The sequence below is a fragment of the Mercenaria mercenaria genome, chromosome 11 (assembly GCF_021730395.1).
Source record: "Mercenaria mercenaria strain notata chromosome 11, MADL_Memer_1, whole genome shotgun sequence".
NCBI classification, from domain to species: domain Eukaryota; kingdom Metazoa; phylum Mollusca; class Bivalvia; order Venerida; family Veneridae; genus Mercenaria; species Mercenaria mercenaria.
This window is the reverse complement of record NC_069371.1, coordinates 63494010-63510288: the sequence shown is the minus strand read 5'-3', so window position 1 is coordinate 63510288 and position 16279 is coordinate 63494010. Positions and strand designations below refer to the sequence as shown.

General features: G+C 34.2%; 1 protein-coding gene across 2 annotated transcripts; it reads right to left on the bottom strand.

Annotated features, from left to right (window-relative positions):
* Positions 1–15302, bottom strand: LOC123532514 (protein FAM221A-like). Of its 2 annotated transcripts, none has more exons than XR_008366096.1 (8): positions 15134–15302; positions 13389–13467; positions 12980–13074; positions 12437–12627; positions 10913–11122; positions 6973–7086; positions 1690–1798; positions 1–777 (listed from the first exon to the last, which is right to left on the bottom strand). XR_008366096.1 is itself a non-coding variant. In XM_045313970.2 (8 exons), exons 1-8 carry the CDS (start codon positions 15208–15210, stop codon positions 685–687), a joined length of 972 nt encoding a protein of 323 aa, XP_045169905.2. In that variant the 5' UTR covers positions 15211–15299; the 3' UTR covers positions 1–684. The 2 variants fall into 2 exon arrangements, 1 of the variants encoding a protein (XP_045169905.2); XM_045313970.2 differs by having other exon boundaries at positions 1690–1802; positions 15134–15299.
* Between the last annotated feature and the right edge of the window lie 977 nt (positions 15303–16279).

The window sequence follows — 16279 nt, the reverse complement described above, 5'->3', positions numbered from 1 at the left end:
ATGTTTATAACAAATCAACATCTATATTTGAATAAAATAATATAAAAAATAATTTATCACAGACAAATCAGCTTCAAACAATAAATAAAAAACACATTTGACCGGTTCTTTTAGACTAGGTCACAAACATCTTTATAGGCAACCAAAATATCAATGTAGTTTCACAATATAGACGTTTGAGCTAAATAAAGTACTAGTAATACATTAACTTGATATGAGGTTCATAATATCATTCATCATAATTAACAATATTTCCAACAGTTTTTAACAGAAAAAAATAAACAGATTTTTTGTTACTTCAAATTTAGCATCAATTGCTAAAACATCCATAAAAGTCGTGGTTCAGTTTTTAACAGCATTCCAAAATTAAACACGAATATTGAACAGGATGAATGAATTTATAACAAATATCTCGGTGTGATTTATTAAATGTTTTCAATCTGTGAGGTAATAATACTTTTAAGAACAGGAAGGAAAGTTTAATGCCTGAGTCTAGAAAGTTTTAGAATACATTTGAGAATCACAACTCAGCAATCTTTCCATCGGTTGATTCTTCCACTGATACAAAATATAAACAGCCAAAAGTGCAGCTGAATTGCATAATGATACCACATCCACATTGATATTGTTTGCCAATATATATTACAATAATGAACATTTTTATAAATCCTTTGATGTAATGAATCACTTTCTTGGTGCTGTAGTTCTTCTCCCAACAGCCAGTTTCCCAGCAGGCAATGCTCGACTTCCTCTTGCTCTCTCCCTCTCTGCTTTTTGCTGAAAAAAAAAGAAAAGTCATAACTTAATTGCCAACCTAAGAAACTTACAATTCCTGTTTAAAGGGAAGCAACTCAAAAATGAAATGTTTACCTTTAAGAATAATGAAACACTGTTATTCTGTCATATTTATAATCCAAGAAGTGGTTATTAAACAACTTTAAACATAATCAGATATCCAGAAAGAAAAAATGAAATAATCTAATAATTGGCATGTTGTAAAGCTCCCGTTAACTGGCCTAGAACATACTATGAACAGTTTTCAGAAATCTAAAATAGTATGATGAATATGAGCTGAAAAGGCTGTTATTAACATGTCTTTAAAGAACACAACAATCAATGGTGCATAATCATACAATTTAAACTATGATCATGTACAAAACAGAAATATGAAAAGTTTGTTTACAAACATAAAACTTTGATTCTAAACTATCTTAAAGATTTCAAATCAAGAAAAAAGATGCCCAAGTCAGTTATCGAACCAGGGCCATCACTGCAATAAAAACTTTCCTGCATTTATCAATTCACCGCGGAGGAAAAAATATTTATAACCTTTGAAATATCTAATATAGAAATTTATAAATAACTTAAAGCCCTAAAAGGTAGTTTACCTCGAGTTAAGCTTTAGAAACACTTTTCAATTTTTAAAAATTAATAAAAAACAACTAATTCTCATGTGTTTCCCTAACATATACTGTATAGTCTGCAGTAAGTTTAAAAGCTTTCTGAGAAGTATATCATTAATTTCCTGATACTTGAATTTTTCTCTTTTTTGAAGTTGTTGTACGATCTGGATGCCAGTGCATTTAATTAAGCCAATTAATACATTTCTGCCTGTAACTACGACAACTGAAAGTATATGCAAGTAGGTTGTCAGGCCTGTCTCAGATAAGGCTAATTACTGTCACGTACTCTTTCCTGATACCGCCTCTCATAAAAGTCCATATCTGACTCTCCAGGTTTCTTCATTGCTGACATTCTCTCAGCAAGATCTTCATCTACTGTGTCCACTGTGTCAGATCTGCCTAATTGAAATACAACTACATCATTGAAAATCTAAAACGTATTAAATAGTTCAAAACCAGATTGTTATTATGACTCAGTAAAAACGCTGAAAAGAAATGATACAGACTTAGGTGTGCAATGACAATTTGCAAAATTGTACTAAGGTTTGTTTGTTTGTTCTGGGTTTAACGCTGTTTTTCAATAGTATTTCAGTCATGCAACGGCGGGCAGTTAACCTTACCAGTGTCCCTGGACAAACCGGCTCTCAGCAAGTAACTGCCAACTTCCCCGCATGAATTAGAGGTGGAGGACATGATTTCAGACACAATGTTGTTTATCAAATAGTCACGAATACATACGCCCCATCCAAGAATTGAACTCACAACCCAAAGACCAACGTTTTACCTACTGAGCTAAGCGGGCGGGACTTCTGTAATAAATTAGGTGGGAACGAAAATATGCTTGAAAGCTATTAATAACAAATGAACAAATTTACATGAGCTACATTTGAGTAATTCATAGACATTTATGTGGAATACTGGTCATAAGAAATAAAAAGGGCATCACATAATTTAACCAAACCCTCTAGCGGTTACCACTATATTGCTCTTTGACAAATCAGAATAATTTAAACTGTCTTCATATAAAAGTCTTACGAAGACTATTTCTGTGAAATTATTTTCAAATCGGGCCAGCAATGCAGTTTCACACAAGAAATTTTTTAAAGTTTCCATTATAATATACAGACAGGGAAAAGTGACTAACCACACATCCTGGTGGCCATTTTCTTTAACAAATTGGAATAATTTGAACAATTTTGGTAGAAGGTCATACAAGAACCATTTGTGTAAAACTATTTACAATCAGGCCAGCAGTTTCACATAAAAGATTTCTAAAGCTTCTCTACTATATACATAAGAGAAATTAACCAAGTCAGATGCCCTCTGGCAGCCACATTTTTTAACAAACCTGAATAATCTGAAAAATCTTAATAGAGGGTCACACAGGGACCATCTGAGTGAAGTTATTTTAAAATGGAGCCAATGGTTTCAAACAAGAAGATTTTTTAAGTTTCCACTATATTAATATAGGGAAAAGTGACCACGACCCCTGGTGGCCATGTTTTTGATGAATCAGAATAATTTGGACAATCCTGGCAGAAGATCACACAAAGACCATTTGTATGAAATTATTTCAAAACTGTACAAGAGGTTAAGGAAAATGTTGTTTGATTTTTTTTTTCATTTTTAGCGCTGTGTAAAACCAAAGGGAAACATTTGAAAAACTTCATCCAAGGAACATCCAGTTCAACTATCATCTATTTCCATCCAATGGCTCCAGAGAAGATGTTGTTTGAGGAAAAGTGTAGATGGTCGAACATTGGCTGGATGCTGAGAGATCACAATTATAATTGTGTTCAGGTGAGCTTAAAACATGTATTATCAATTACAATTTTAAATTATTCATTTAAGGCACCCCCAAATTCTAACATATGCAAATAGGAATGATTACTTCAGATAAATATTTCAAATAACATTATAGTATACATAAAGTTATCATAACAGTAGCTTGATCTGGGATATTCTGTATTCGGCCCTGGGTGGATTTTTGCCCGATAGGATTCCATGAGTCATGCAAGTGCCGAATGTGATCTGACCTTGCAAAATCCACAAGAGCCAAATACAAATCGCAGATCTAGCTACTGTTATAATGACTCTTTTTTACATACCTCTATCTTTTTGTTTGTTGTTTGGTTACTGAACAAAATTTTCAATGTTTATCAATATTAACATGGAACTAAGTGAAGCTTTAATATGCACTATTTATAGAACTGTATCAGGTCATGCATATTAATGAAAGTAGTCTGGCAGCATACAATATGGACGGTACAATACGGAATTTAAAAGGTACTATAGTCTGTCCCACCTAAGTTTGGACCTCAACTTTGGGCTGATATAAAGAAATGAAACGGGATCAAAGAACATAAAACATGTTTTTGTGAATAAAAAAAAAGTCACCCTCGAGAATTTCAAGGATTTTTGAAACAATCGTCTGGTTTTCCCGTGCGACTAATTTCAGTTTCTGTATGGGAATTCGCTGTTGTTTATTTCTGGTCGCCATTGCCAAATATTCTCTATTTTGGAGATTTTCGGGAAATTTCACGTGTTATTCCGTGGGGACGTTTCACACTTATCTTTTTACACTTAGCTATTTTTCCTCCCGTAAGAAACAGATTGGGTTTGACATAGAATTTACAATTTAGTTTTAGATCTAGTATACAAACGAAATTTTGAAAAATGTAAAAATGAAAAATAGAAAAAGAACTTACTTTGCACGGAAGAATCAGGCCATTAAGTAATGTATTCAGTTATAAATTCCTTTAATCATTATTCCATTTATCCTTAAATCCTTCCAAACGATGTCCAGTCCAATGCACAATTTTCAGTCAGAAGTTTTACACTGAAAATCCATCATCCGAAAATAAATTGATCCAGTAAATCTGCGGCAGTCTTTCGAAGAATTTCAGGCAAATAACTGAACTATGCATTTGAAACAATATCTTTAATCACAGTATTTTCCAAATGCATAATCCAGGAAGAACCTGTACGATACAAAGACGTCAACTGCTTCAGCCTCCTTAGAATATAACCTTCTACACATTTAACAAGCTCGCCATGACACAATAACTTTCCAAACGCTAAATTCCAATTATGTCATACAATATATGACGTCACTAAATATCTCGAGCGATCTACATCTACATCTACATAATACTTCCAACAATCATTAACGATTATGACTGGAAGGCGGTCAAGTGCATAGGCGGCACATGTCGGCTCTCTTACGCATAGCTACCCCAACAATAATTAATAAAGTAAATATTAAAGCTAACTGAGTCCAGAATTTAAAAAGGATAAAGCAAATTAGCTGTAGCCTGTGCCAGTCTGACTACGTGGGTAAAATTTAAATCAAAGGCGGGAATGGTTCAGTTTGCTTTAAGTTTGAGCCCAGACCTAAATCTTAGAAAAATAGTTAGATTCTAATTTGTTTCGATACAGCTACTTTAAAGAAAACGTGTAAAAAGGGATTTTTCTATCACCGACAAAACTACTATTATTTTGGCAAAGGAATAATTATTCTCAAAATTTAGACCCAGAGACGTATCAGAGGTCACCATTTCATACCTGTATATCAAACTAAAATGAGGGGAGTACACCCACTAATAAATGCACCAGAGGACACCATTTCATACCCCCAAAAGAAAACAGAAATAAATATGTTAAGGGGGTATGTGTGCGAACAGGCTCATAATGTATTCAAATTAAAAAACATCCTAGATAATGTAGATTCCTATGAAAAATTCAACAAAATGAATCTGGCCATTGAATTACTGGATAGGCTTATTAGTAATTGTAACAGAGAATTATTAGCATGTAAATTGTCGAATAATGGTATAGTACACAACTTCACAAATTTATATATTGATAACAACTTAACTAAAATAAAATTCATTTGGCATGTGCCTATATCACGGTTTATACATGACCGCAGTAATATTCCGTGTAGACTATGTTGTATTAGTTACAAGTTGTGGCAATTGATACCGTCATTTTTGTCATTGTATATTTTTGTAATGAACTTGACGGGTAGATGTATTTAATAAGCTAGTTATACACAGTAAAGTTCATGCAGGTACGATTTTTTGGACTGAATATCTATATAAAGTTTGAATTGCTACAAATCATTTTTTAAGGAATAACTGTTTTTTTTTGTGTTATTTTTTTGTTGTTGTTGTTTTGCGTTCAACGTGTTTTTGGTTGAATTTTCAATATAGCTATGTACTGCCCCGTTTGTAACAGACGTAAATGTTTCGTATATGTACTTCTTGGTGAAAAAAACACACAAAAACATGTGTTTTATATCATCGAAAATGAAAGTAACTGACGCGCTTGAACATGCTTCTTTTATCTAGCTGAAGAACAAAATACCCCTTCAAAAGGTCATATATGAGCCGCGCCATGAGAAAACCAACATGGTGCATTTGCTACCAGCATCCGCGCAATCGTGTCAGGATCCATGCTGTTTGCTAACGGTTTCTCTAATTGCAGTAGGCAGTTGACCAGATTGCGCGAATGCTGGTCACAAATGCACTAAGTTGGATTTATCATGGCGCGGCTCATATTTTTATTTTGTCTATAGGTCTACCATGCCTATCAATAGCACAAAAATGTTTTAATGCCACTTTGGATTTCACTGAACGACCGAGCATGAGAAATAAAGACGCGAAAAAACTGGTATTATGTTATTATAAAGAATAAAGGCAATTATTAATTTGTTTAACGTAGTCCCTTATATAGGCGGTTGTCTCAAATTGAAATATGTATATTTTAAATCATTAATTGCATTGAGGAATAATGTTTTACCTTGATCGAACGGTCACAAAAAATAGTGAGCACCAGTCAGTACACAAACATGTATTCATGCTATTTAAAAACAACCTTTTAACAGACGGTTATCATCCAAACCTTTGATACGATTATAAACAACAGTAACCATAATGAATATGAGTTAAATGGGTTGCGCGCATCTCCGCTGTCCCCACCTCTAGTATGATATCTACGGCTGAAACAATGATACGCACTTGACTTGAGACATGTATTTATTTACAAACACATTTTCAGAAAAAAAGCTGAAAACCTGAAACGGGAATAAACTGTTTAATTTGAAGTAAAATTCAGGGTCTTCCGTATAAGAAAATACTACAAGTTTTGGACAAAGTTTATTTTTATATTCCATGTCTGTTATTCAACAATAAAACTATCTGACGTCGCTAACTGTGAGCAAACCCCCAAATGACGTTTGTATGGACGCCGCCATCTTGAAATAGACGTCGCGTCATTTTACAATGCAAGTCTATGGGGAAAAACATAAAATCTCTATTTTTAACTTCATTTTACATTTTTTCAAAAAAATGAAAAAGGTGCCTAGAGATATTAACCGTCTGGTATTAACGATGTCATTTTTGACAATTTTATATACAGTATAAATAAATTATCGGAGGTCCAAAATTAGGTGGGACAGACTATAGTATACGGAATTTTTTTCTGCTTGATCATATTTGTGAAATACAAGCCGATTTTATTACAGAACTTATATAGGTATATAATAAAATTTTAATGTAAATATTACCTGCTATAGCTCTCTGATTGATTCTGTGATGTTTGATAGATTCAACATTAGCTCTGAGGAAAGGATGATCTGATGCTGTGATTGGCTGATTTAAAAATTCTTCAGGAGGAGCTCCTGCAATTAAAAGTGAAAATCCATCTAATTAGTTTTGATGCAATATAACTACAGATACATTATCAAATGCTGGTGTTTGAAGGGTATGAGAAACATTTTCATTTGAGATGGATTGTCAAGCAGCTGAACTACTGTTACATCAGGAGAAAATTAAAGTACTTTTTTCAAAACACATATATATCACCAACAATTGCCTGTTAGAGTATGATGTGACCTTGACCTTTGACTAATTACTCCCAAAAACAATCGAGGTCATCTACAGACAATCATACTAATGCTCGATGGCTACAGGCCCAAGCATTCTCAAGCTATAAAATTATCCTCAACAACTTTTAGTCTTAAAATTAATGTGAGATTCACCATTGACCTGACCCAACAAACAATTTGGATCATTTACTGACCACAGACAAGCATGTTATGGAGTCTGATGGCTGTAAACAAAAGAAATTTCAACCTATTAGATCATCTTTGGTATCAATGTCATCGAGACATTGACTTCTGACCTACAGACCAAAATCATTATGGGTCACGGACTGACTACATGCAATTACCCTATGGAGTTTGACAGCAATAGGCCAATACATTCTTGAGTTATTTGGTCATACACCATTTTAAGTCATAACATCTCTGTGACCTTGATCTTTGACCTCAAACAAATTTGGTCCATCTACTGACCATAGACAAAAATGTTTTGAAGTTTGATGGCAATGTTTCCGCAGCTACCGATTTTAGTCTCAAGGTCTTTGAGACACTGACATCTGACCAAATGCCATCTACTGACCTCACATGCAATCCTTTAATGATGTAATTGATCAAAAACCAAATTATTAATAGGCTGACTTACAAGAAAAATACAATATAACCCCACTTTTTTCAAAATGAGATATAAATAAGATTGTCTTTTTACAAATATGGGCAATTTTGAAACATAAGACTAAATTTTAGTTGTTCTATATTGATTCAGATACAAATAATACAAATGTTAAATTTGTAAGTTAGACTGGCTTTTAGCATACTAGATTATTTTGTGTTGCTTTTGTAATAAATACTAATAACTATAATATAGATAAGTACTATTCCTTATCACAAATATAGACATACCAGGAAAGTTGAGGAATCTCAATTCTTTTTATATATATAACTAACAAAAACAAATTAAGTTTTTCAACAAATAACATTAATTTAACAAGAGGGCCAAAATGGCCCTATATCGCTCACCTGTTATCATTGCACTTAAGGACAAGAAGGTCAAAAAATCATAATCAAGATCAATCAAAAGAATTATGAGAAAATATAGTTGAATTTTCTTAAAGTTACTTCAAATAAAATTATTTTCAAATCAGGCCAGTAGTTTCATGCCCGAAGGATTACATAAGAGGAGGATAGGAGCAAAATTTTGAATGATGAAGCCCAAAGGACAGGAACAACAAAGGGAAGAAATTATAAATAAATCTAAGTCCTCAGAAAAAATATCTAAGTCCAAAGGACAGGAACAACAAAGGGAAGAATTTAACCAAAAAGAAAAAACAAATTCTTACAAGGTACATATATGTCAAAAAACACCTAAAAATTGGAGGTATCATCCATGCTGTACCACAGAAAAGTGGTCTCGGTTTTTCCCTATGGTCAATAGTAAAAAAGTTACAAAATAAGCTATTTATAGTAACATAAAAGGGAAGTAATTGAAAGAAAATATTGTAAATCAACAAAAGAAGGATCTGCCAAATAAAAACAAGAGCACTGCAATCCACGCAAATGCAGAGCAATATACACACAAAACAAAGTCATATGACCTTTTACCCCTAAGTGTTACCTTGACCTTGAAGTGAGCCATTCGAAATATGCGCTCTGCACGTCGTTTCGATGAGGTGAACATTTGTGTCAGGTTTCTTTGATATCCTTCAAGGGGTTCAAAAGTTACAGAGTGGAAGGGAAATTGCTAACCAACAGACATACAGACAGACAGACATCGAGGCGATAACATAATATGTCTCTTCGTAAAAAAGAATCGAGATCTTATGGTGATACAAGTTGTGTGCAAGTTTGGTTCAAATCAAATCATAAATGAAGCTGCTATTGTGCAGACAATGTCAAAATAAATAATTTTGGCCCTTTCAGGGGCCATAACTCTGGAACCAATAAAGGAATCTGGCCGGTTCAAGGAAGGAACCAAGGCCTTATTGTGACACAAGTTTTGTGCAAGTTTGATTAAATTCAAATCATAAATGAAGCTGCTATTGTGCAGACAAGGTCAAAATAGCTAATTCTGGCCCTATCAGGGGCCATAACTCTGGAACTCATAATGGAATCTGGCTATTTCAAGAAAGGAACCAAGGCCTTATGGTGATACAAGTTGTGTGCAAGTTTGGTTAAAATCAAATCATAAATGAAGCTGCTATTGTGCAAGCTAATTTTGGCCCTTTCAGGGGCCGTAACTCTGGAACCCATTATGGGATCTGGTCGGTTCAAGAAAGGAACCAAGATCTTATGGCGACACAAGTTTTGTGCAAGTTTGGTTAAAATTAAATCATAAAGGAAGCTGCTATTGTGCAAGCTAATTTTGGCCCTTTCAGGGGCCGTAACTCTGGAACCCATTATGGGATCTGGTCGGTTCAAGAAAGGAACCAAGATCTTATGGCGACACAAGTTTTGTGCAAGTTTGGTTAAAATTAAATCATAAAGGAAGCTGCTATTGTGCAGACAAGTTCCAAAAAGCTAATTTTGGCCCTTTCAGGGGCCATAACTCTAGAACCCATTATGGGATCTGGTCGGTTCAAGAAAGGAACTGAGATCTTATGGTGACACAAGTTTTCTGCAAGTTTAATTAAATTCAAATCATAAATGAAGCTGCTATTGTGCAGAAAAGGTCAAAATAGCTAATTTTGGCCCTTTCAGGGGCCATAACTCTAGAACCCATGATGGAATCTGGCCAGTTCAAGAAAGGAGCCAAGATCTTATGGTGATACAAGTTGTGTGCAAGTTTAGATAAATTCAAATCCTGAATGAAGCTGCTATTGTGCAGACAAGGTCAAAAAAGCTAATTTTGGCCCTTTCAGGGGCCATAACTCTGGAACCCATTAAGGAATCTGGACATTTCAAGAAAAGAACCAAGATCTAACGGTGATACAAGTTGTGTGCAAGTTTGGTAAAAATCAAATCATAAATGAAGCTGCTATTGTGCAGACAAGGTCAAAATAGCTAATTCTGGCCCTTTCAGGGGCCATAACACTGAAACCCATAATGGGATCTGGCCAGTTCAAGAAAGGAACCAAGATCTTACAGTGATACAAGTTGTGTGCAAGTTTGGTAAAAATCAAATCATAAATGAAGCTGCTATTGTGCAGACAAGGTCAAAATAGCTAATTTTGGCCCTTCAGGGGCCATAACTCTGGAACCCATAATGGGATCTGGCCAGTTCAAGAAAGGAACCAAGATCTTATGGTGATACAAGTTGTGTGTAAGTTTAGTTAAAATAAAATCATAAATGAAACCACTATCGTGCAGACAAGAAATTGTTGACGTACAAAAATAGCAAATTCTGACCCTTTTAGGGGCAATAACTCTGGAACCCATGAAGGGATCTGGCCAGTTTTTGAAAGGATCTGAGATATCATGCCAATACAAGTTTTGTACAAGTCTGATCAAAAAGGCTTGCAAAATGTGGTCTCTATATTGTTCACAAGAAATTGTAGATGGACGGACGGATGACGGACGAAGGGTGATCACAAAAGCTCACCTATGTGACAGGTGAGCTAAAAACGAAAAGTAAATTTTTTAAACTACTGTAGCCAGGAATTTCAAGCATGAACTTAAAACATTCAGTTACCTATACCACTAGGGTCGAGTCTCATGTACCCTTCCATCAGGGAAGAGAACCCTGTAAGACCACCCATAGCTTGATATGGTACATCTTGACCTACAGGATGACCCCTGGCCACTCTTTCCTCCTTTGTTTCTACAATCATATTATGTACATCATACGGCTGCCCACACCCACAGGTATAGGAACTCGTAAACCCGGAACACTTACAGCCTCCTGGAAATAACAAGACAAGAAACGCGGCAATGCCACGAAACCAGGTTTTCAACACTTTGCATAAGAATAAAAAAGTATACTGAATCACAGTGCACCACTTTAAAGCACAACCCTAACCCTAACCTAACCCTATTTTTAGTAACAATGACCTTGACCTTGATCCCAGAAACCCCAAAATCAATCCCGAGCTACAACTTTATATAAGTTTTCTATACACCAAGTTTCATCATGATAGCTCATTCCTAAGTTAAGTTATTGACCGGAAACCCTTTTTCTATTGTAAGTAACAGTGACCTTGATCTTGACCCCAGAAACCCCAAAATCAATCCCAGCCTTTGTCTTGATATAAGCTACATACATACCAAGTTTTATACAAATACCTTTACCGAAACAAAAGTTATTGACCGGAAACACCAGTTTGACGCCGCCGCCCGCCCAACGACATACCCCAATCTAATAACTCAGGTTTTCGTTGAAAACCTGGTTAATAAATGGAAGTAATAATTAATAGGATATCAACAGTTAACTCCCTTTAATCATGAGGATTGTATGGACAAAACTGCTTCCTGCAAAAGAACATATAAAGATACTTATTATGTAATGCCTATACAGTTTATATTACTCTTTTAAGAAGTGTTCAAGACAATTCTGCTTCCAACATAACTGCTCCTACAAAATTTCCTCATTCAACAATTTTAAATTATATAAGAAATTATCATCATTGAATAAAATCTTACAGAAATTTTAAAGATATATTGCATAAAACAATACTGAAGAAGTAAGAAAAAAATATATAATTTTTGTGACGATTATTGGAATACATTAACTAATTTTCTACCAACTGGATAGAATTCTGCTATTAAATTGATGAAGGTCTAAAACAAATATTAGTGTTAATGAAACTTTCTCTAAATAAAGTCTATAAAACATGGCTGCTGTGAAAGCTTACTTACTTTCACAATAATACAGACTTATTAACATATGAACTCGGCAAGATACACTGAAAAATTACCAAAAACATTGCACAGAAGGGAGTATAAGCTGCTGAAACGCTTTCTAAATAATGGGGAAAATTTACTTTTCTTCTTGTTTTTTTTCACTCATTTTATCACTTTTCAGTGTTGTTAACCATGTTGGAAATGAACATGTTAAAAGATTTCAACCCAACTGTGCATGGGCAACAAGATTTAATTTACTAAAAATTTCAGTAATGGGAGGAACATATTATCTTTGCAGACAGGCCATTGCCTCTTGGAGGTTTTTTTTTACAGAAGTTAAGAAAAAAGTAGGTAGTAAATTGCAACACCAATTTACCATTTTTGCATTTATGAGGTGGAACAGCAGTGTGTTCATCTGTGTAATGTTTACATTTACATCTGATTGGCTGTGTACCATTCTGTGGAACATAGTGGTAACTACGGCAACCACAACCCTTCACTTTACACGGCAAGAGAATTGGGCGCTCTGTTGGAATCTTCTCAAAATCTGTTTTGTGCTGAGAGTATCTATAATAAAAGTAGAAAAGAGAAAAGTATAATATTATATACAAATGTATAACATGGATAACATACTGTGAAATCAAAAATATTTGTGGGGGACTAATTTTTATGGATTTAGTAGTTGAATTGACCCACAAAATTAAATCCTAATTAATGAACAAGTAGAATGCCCATTCAGTTTATATTCAGAAGTTACCACAATGAAATAGCCATTTTGGCCCGAATTACAAACTATAGGTATACATATAGAACAAAGTATTGTTGATAGATACAAAGTACATTAATAAATCTTTTGATGGTTATTTATTTTAACATTAATTTAACCTTCTTTTTCGGTAAATTATAAATTAAATCTTACTTGTGCTGACAGAAGCATTTTGTTTCTGGGCCAATCAGTTTACAATCCATACCATTTGGTGATGTCCAGGCTGTAAATATTCTATTCTTCATACGCTGCAATAAAAATAGTTTATTTCATAAACATATGTACCACAGCTACAAGTCCATTACTAATACCTTTATGGAAATATTTTCACAGAAAATAAAAGTAACTAGTTACTTACTATATATATTTTATATATCTTGTTTGTTTTTCAATATATAAGAAGCCTTATGTAACTGCGATAATCTACTACATACTGTAAACTACAATTACATAATGGTACGAAAAATGTGTATAAAAGAAATAGATTTTTTGATTTTAGATTAATGATAAGATTATGTATACAATGAGTATGATAATACCAATCGTATATATGTGCACATACCATTGGTAAGACTCTTTTTTTGTATGCCTCATACTGATCAGGGGTAAACATAACACCTCCATCATCCTCCCCTACAATCCTGTAAATAAACAAATATGAACATCTTTGTTAGACACAATGGTCAGAAAAACATCTGAGACATTAAAATCATTCTAGCATATTTCTTATATATAACTTGTTTTAATAAGTAACAAATTGATATACACATATTCAGTTAAATTACCAACATCATTATATATATAATTATATGTGCAAAATAAAATAAAGAGAGACTTTCACAAAAAAAAAAAAGTGAGTTTTTGAAAAAAAGAACATCATGCATTTATATTTGTAACAGTACCTTTGGTTATAATTTGACAGAAAAATGACATTAAAAGTTAAGTGGAAAAAAAAACGCATCTGATCTCGACTACCCGGTTACCATTGAAGACCTTCAGAACTATGTAACTATTATCTGGAAGTTGCTTTGAGTTGAAAAATAAAGTCCAAATACAAAAATAAAGTCAACTTCATTTCCCAAGCAATATTAATACTTTTCATCTCAATTTATAATTTAATCAATACCTATCAACTTTCTGTTATTTCATGATAGGTATTTCAGCCAAACATGCCATGCATGGTCACAGACGTACAATAATGGGCTCTTCAAAAAATATCTGAACATTTTTTTACCAAAATGATAAACAACAAAGTAAATTGTACAAGTACAAATTGCTAGTAAAAATCCAGTTGACGTGTGTGTGAAAAGGGTGGAGGAAATGACAGCTTTTAACCCAATATACCCAACTATTCTTGTTACAGTTGTTACCAGTATGAAATAAAATTTTACAAAATTTAATATGATTTTTCTTATTTTAACTGGGGCAGTCTTTTTAAGAAAGTTGAAGAGTTGCTTTCCTTCAACTTCAGAAATCTCTACAGGTAGGGAGATCACTGTGTAGCAGATAGAAGAAAAGAACTATTATTTTATCAGTCTGATTTCTTTATTTCTAAAGCATCAACTTAAAATACTTATGTGGCATTATCGTTAATTTAACACATTGAAATGCACAGCAACCAAAAAGTTGCTTTTATTTAAAACAATTTCACCAAAAACACTATATATGTGCAGTAAGATGCTCAAACCCAACAGCACGTCTGTTTTTATTTTCTGATGGTCACATCCACTTAAAGTTATGGCGAAACCCCATTTGGTTAACTATAACCAGAATTCAACGACCCGAACCCACATCAATGGGGGCAAGTGATTAAAAGTCAGCGACCTTAACCACTCGGCCACGGAGGCCTTATGTCACGGTATAGAACTTGAATATTAAAATGGGTAGAAAATGTGTAGACGACCGGATAGCTCAGTCTGTAGAGCGTCAGAATGATTGCGAGGCCCTGGGTGCGAGTACCGGTTTGGCTGCACATTTTTCTCACCCTGTGACATTTGGCTCCCAATGTGGGTCCGTGACAGCATTACACTGGTTAGTCTTCGACGCCTGTAACTGCTTATATCTATATAAAGTACCTGCTGAAATTTGAGAACTTGAATATTAAAACAGGGAGAAAATGTGTAGATGAGCTCAGTCAGTAGAGCGTCGGAACAATTCCCAGGCCCCGGGTTCAAGTCCCGGTCTGGCTGCACATTTTACTCAACCATTGAGAATACATCTTGCCATGCTACAACTGAACATGAACACTAACAGTAACAATATAAACATGTTCTGAACGTTCCACATCATTTGGCAAATGAAACCAACCTTTTGTATTCTAAATATGCATCAACACTTGCAGCAGCATTTCCTCCAAACTTCAAATGGACCTGTCGGTCTGACATGGTCAGAATCGAAGAAATACGATTGAGAAAATGGTGTTGAAAAACAGTTGAAATATTCACTTGTCGGCCATTTGTAAACAATGATCAAGCGTTTGATAGAAACAAGCGTTTCAAATCCCAGATCCAAAATATTGACCAATGGAATACCGCCAAAATATTTATTGCAAACAAGCGGAAGTTTATGTACATGAGTTTACAACATTGGAAAATAGTTTATTTTGTGTATTTTCAAGTTGTTCTGGTATTGATTGAAAAAAATCCTTTCCATATTTGAGACGCACGAAGAAATATCTTTTGTAAAAACATACTTAAATGTTATGACACGTAATATCTTTATTTCAATCTCCTGGTGTTCTGTTTAGACACTGTTGGATGCACAATGTCAAAGAAAAGGCCTACTGAAGCTTCTTGGGAAAGGTAAACAATCACTTAACACTAAAGCAACATCTGTCTCAATAGTTCAGTTGACTTGCCAGGTGCAGGCAGTGCTCCAGCTAGCTATTTACAGCATAGACAAGCTTACTGTCGCTGAGTGGCTGCTTTTTAATTTCTGACTTTTGCAGCCATCGCGACAAGCCAAAGTATGTCAAAAACCTGGGATCTGCTGCGAGCAATATTTGCTCGCATCTCAAATACATGAATGGAAATTGTTAAACACTATGAAATATATACCATGTCCACGAAGAAAGACCCTTTTTCTCGCGATCTGCACCAATGATATTCTTGAAATACACAGCATTACTTTATACCGGCCATAAATCCACAGCTATCCCGCAGTATTGACCTTGTTTTTCAGCCATGATATTTTATGATGCGTTGTTTTGATCCTTATCGACCAATCAGAAAACGCGCACCTTACAGCATTTACATTTCAAGTATTGGAGAATCTGTGGAAACCTGTACGCTGAATTCTCGTTTTTTTACGTCATTATGAATTTAAAAGAAATGAACACGAAATATGATGTATACTGTGTTGTTTATTATTTAAAGCGTATGAACAACATACAGAAAAAATATATATACATAAAAACAGCCTAGAGAATATAAAAAGTCACTTTGTCTACGTGTG

What these genes read in the sequence shown, in the direction of transcription:
- LOC123532514 (XM_045313970.2), bottom strand. Translation starts at nt 15,210, where the DNA reads ATGTCAGACCGACAGGTCCATTTGAAGTTTGGAGGAAATGCTGCTGCA. An exon ending in GCATATTTAGAATACAAAAG is followed by an intron (nt 13,468 to 15,133) that starts GTTGGTTTCATT and finishes GTTTATTTACAG; the next exon opens with GATTGTAGGGGAGGATGATG. An exon ending in AAAAAAGAGTCTTACCAATG is followed by an intron (nt 13,075 to 13,388) that starts GTATGTGCACAT and finishes TTTTTATTGCAG; the next exon opens with CGTATGAAGAATAGAATATT.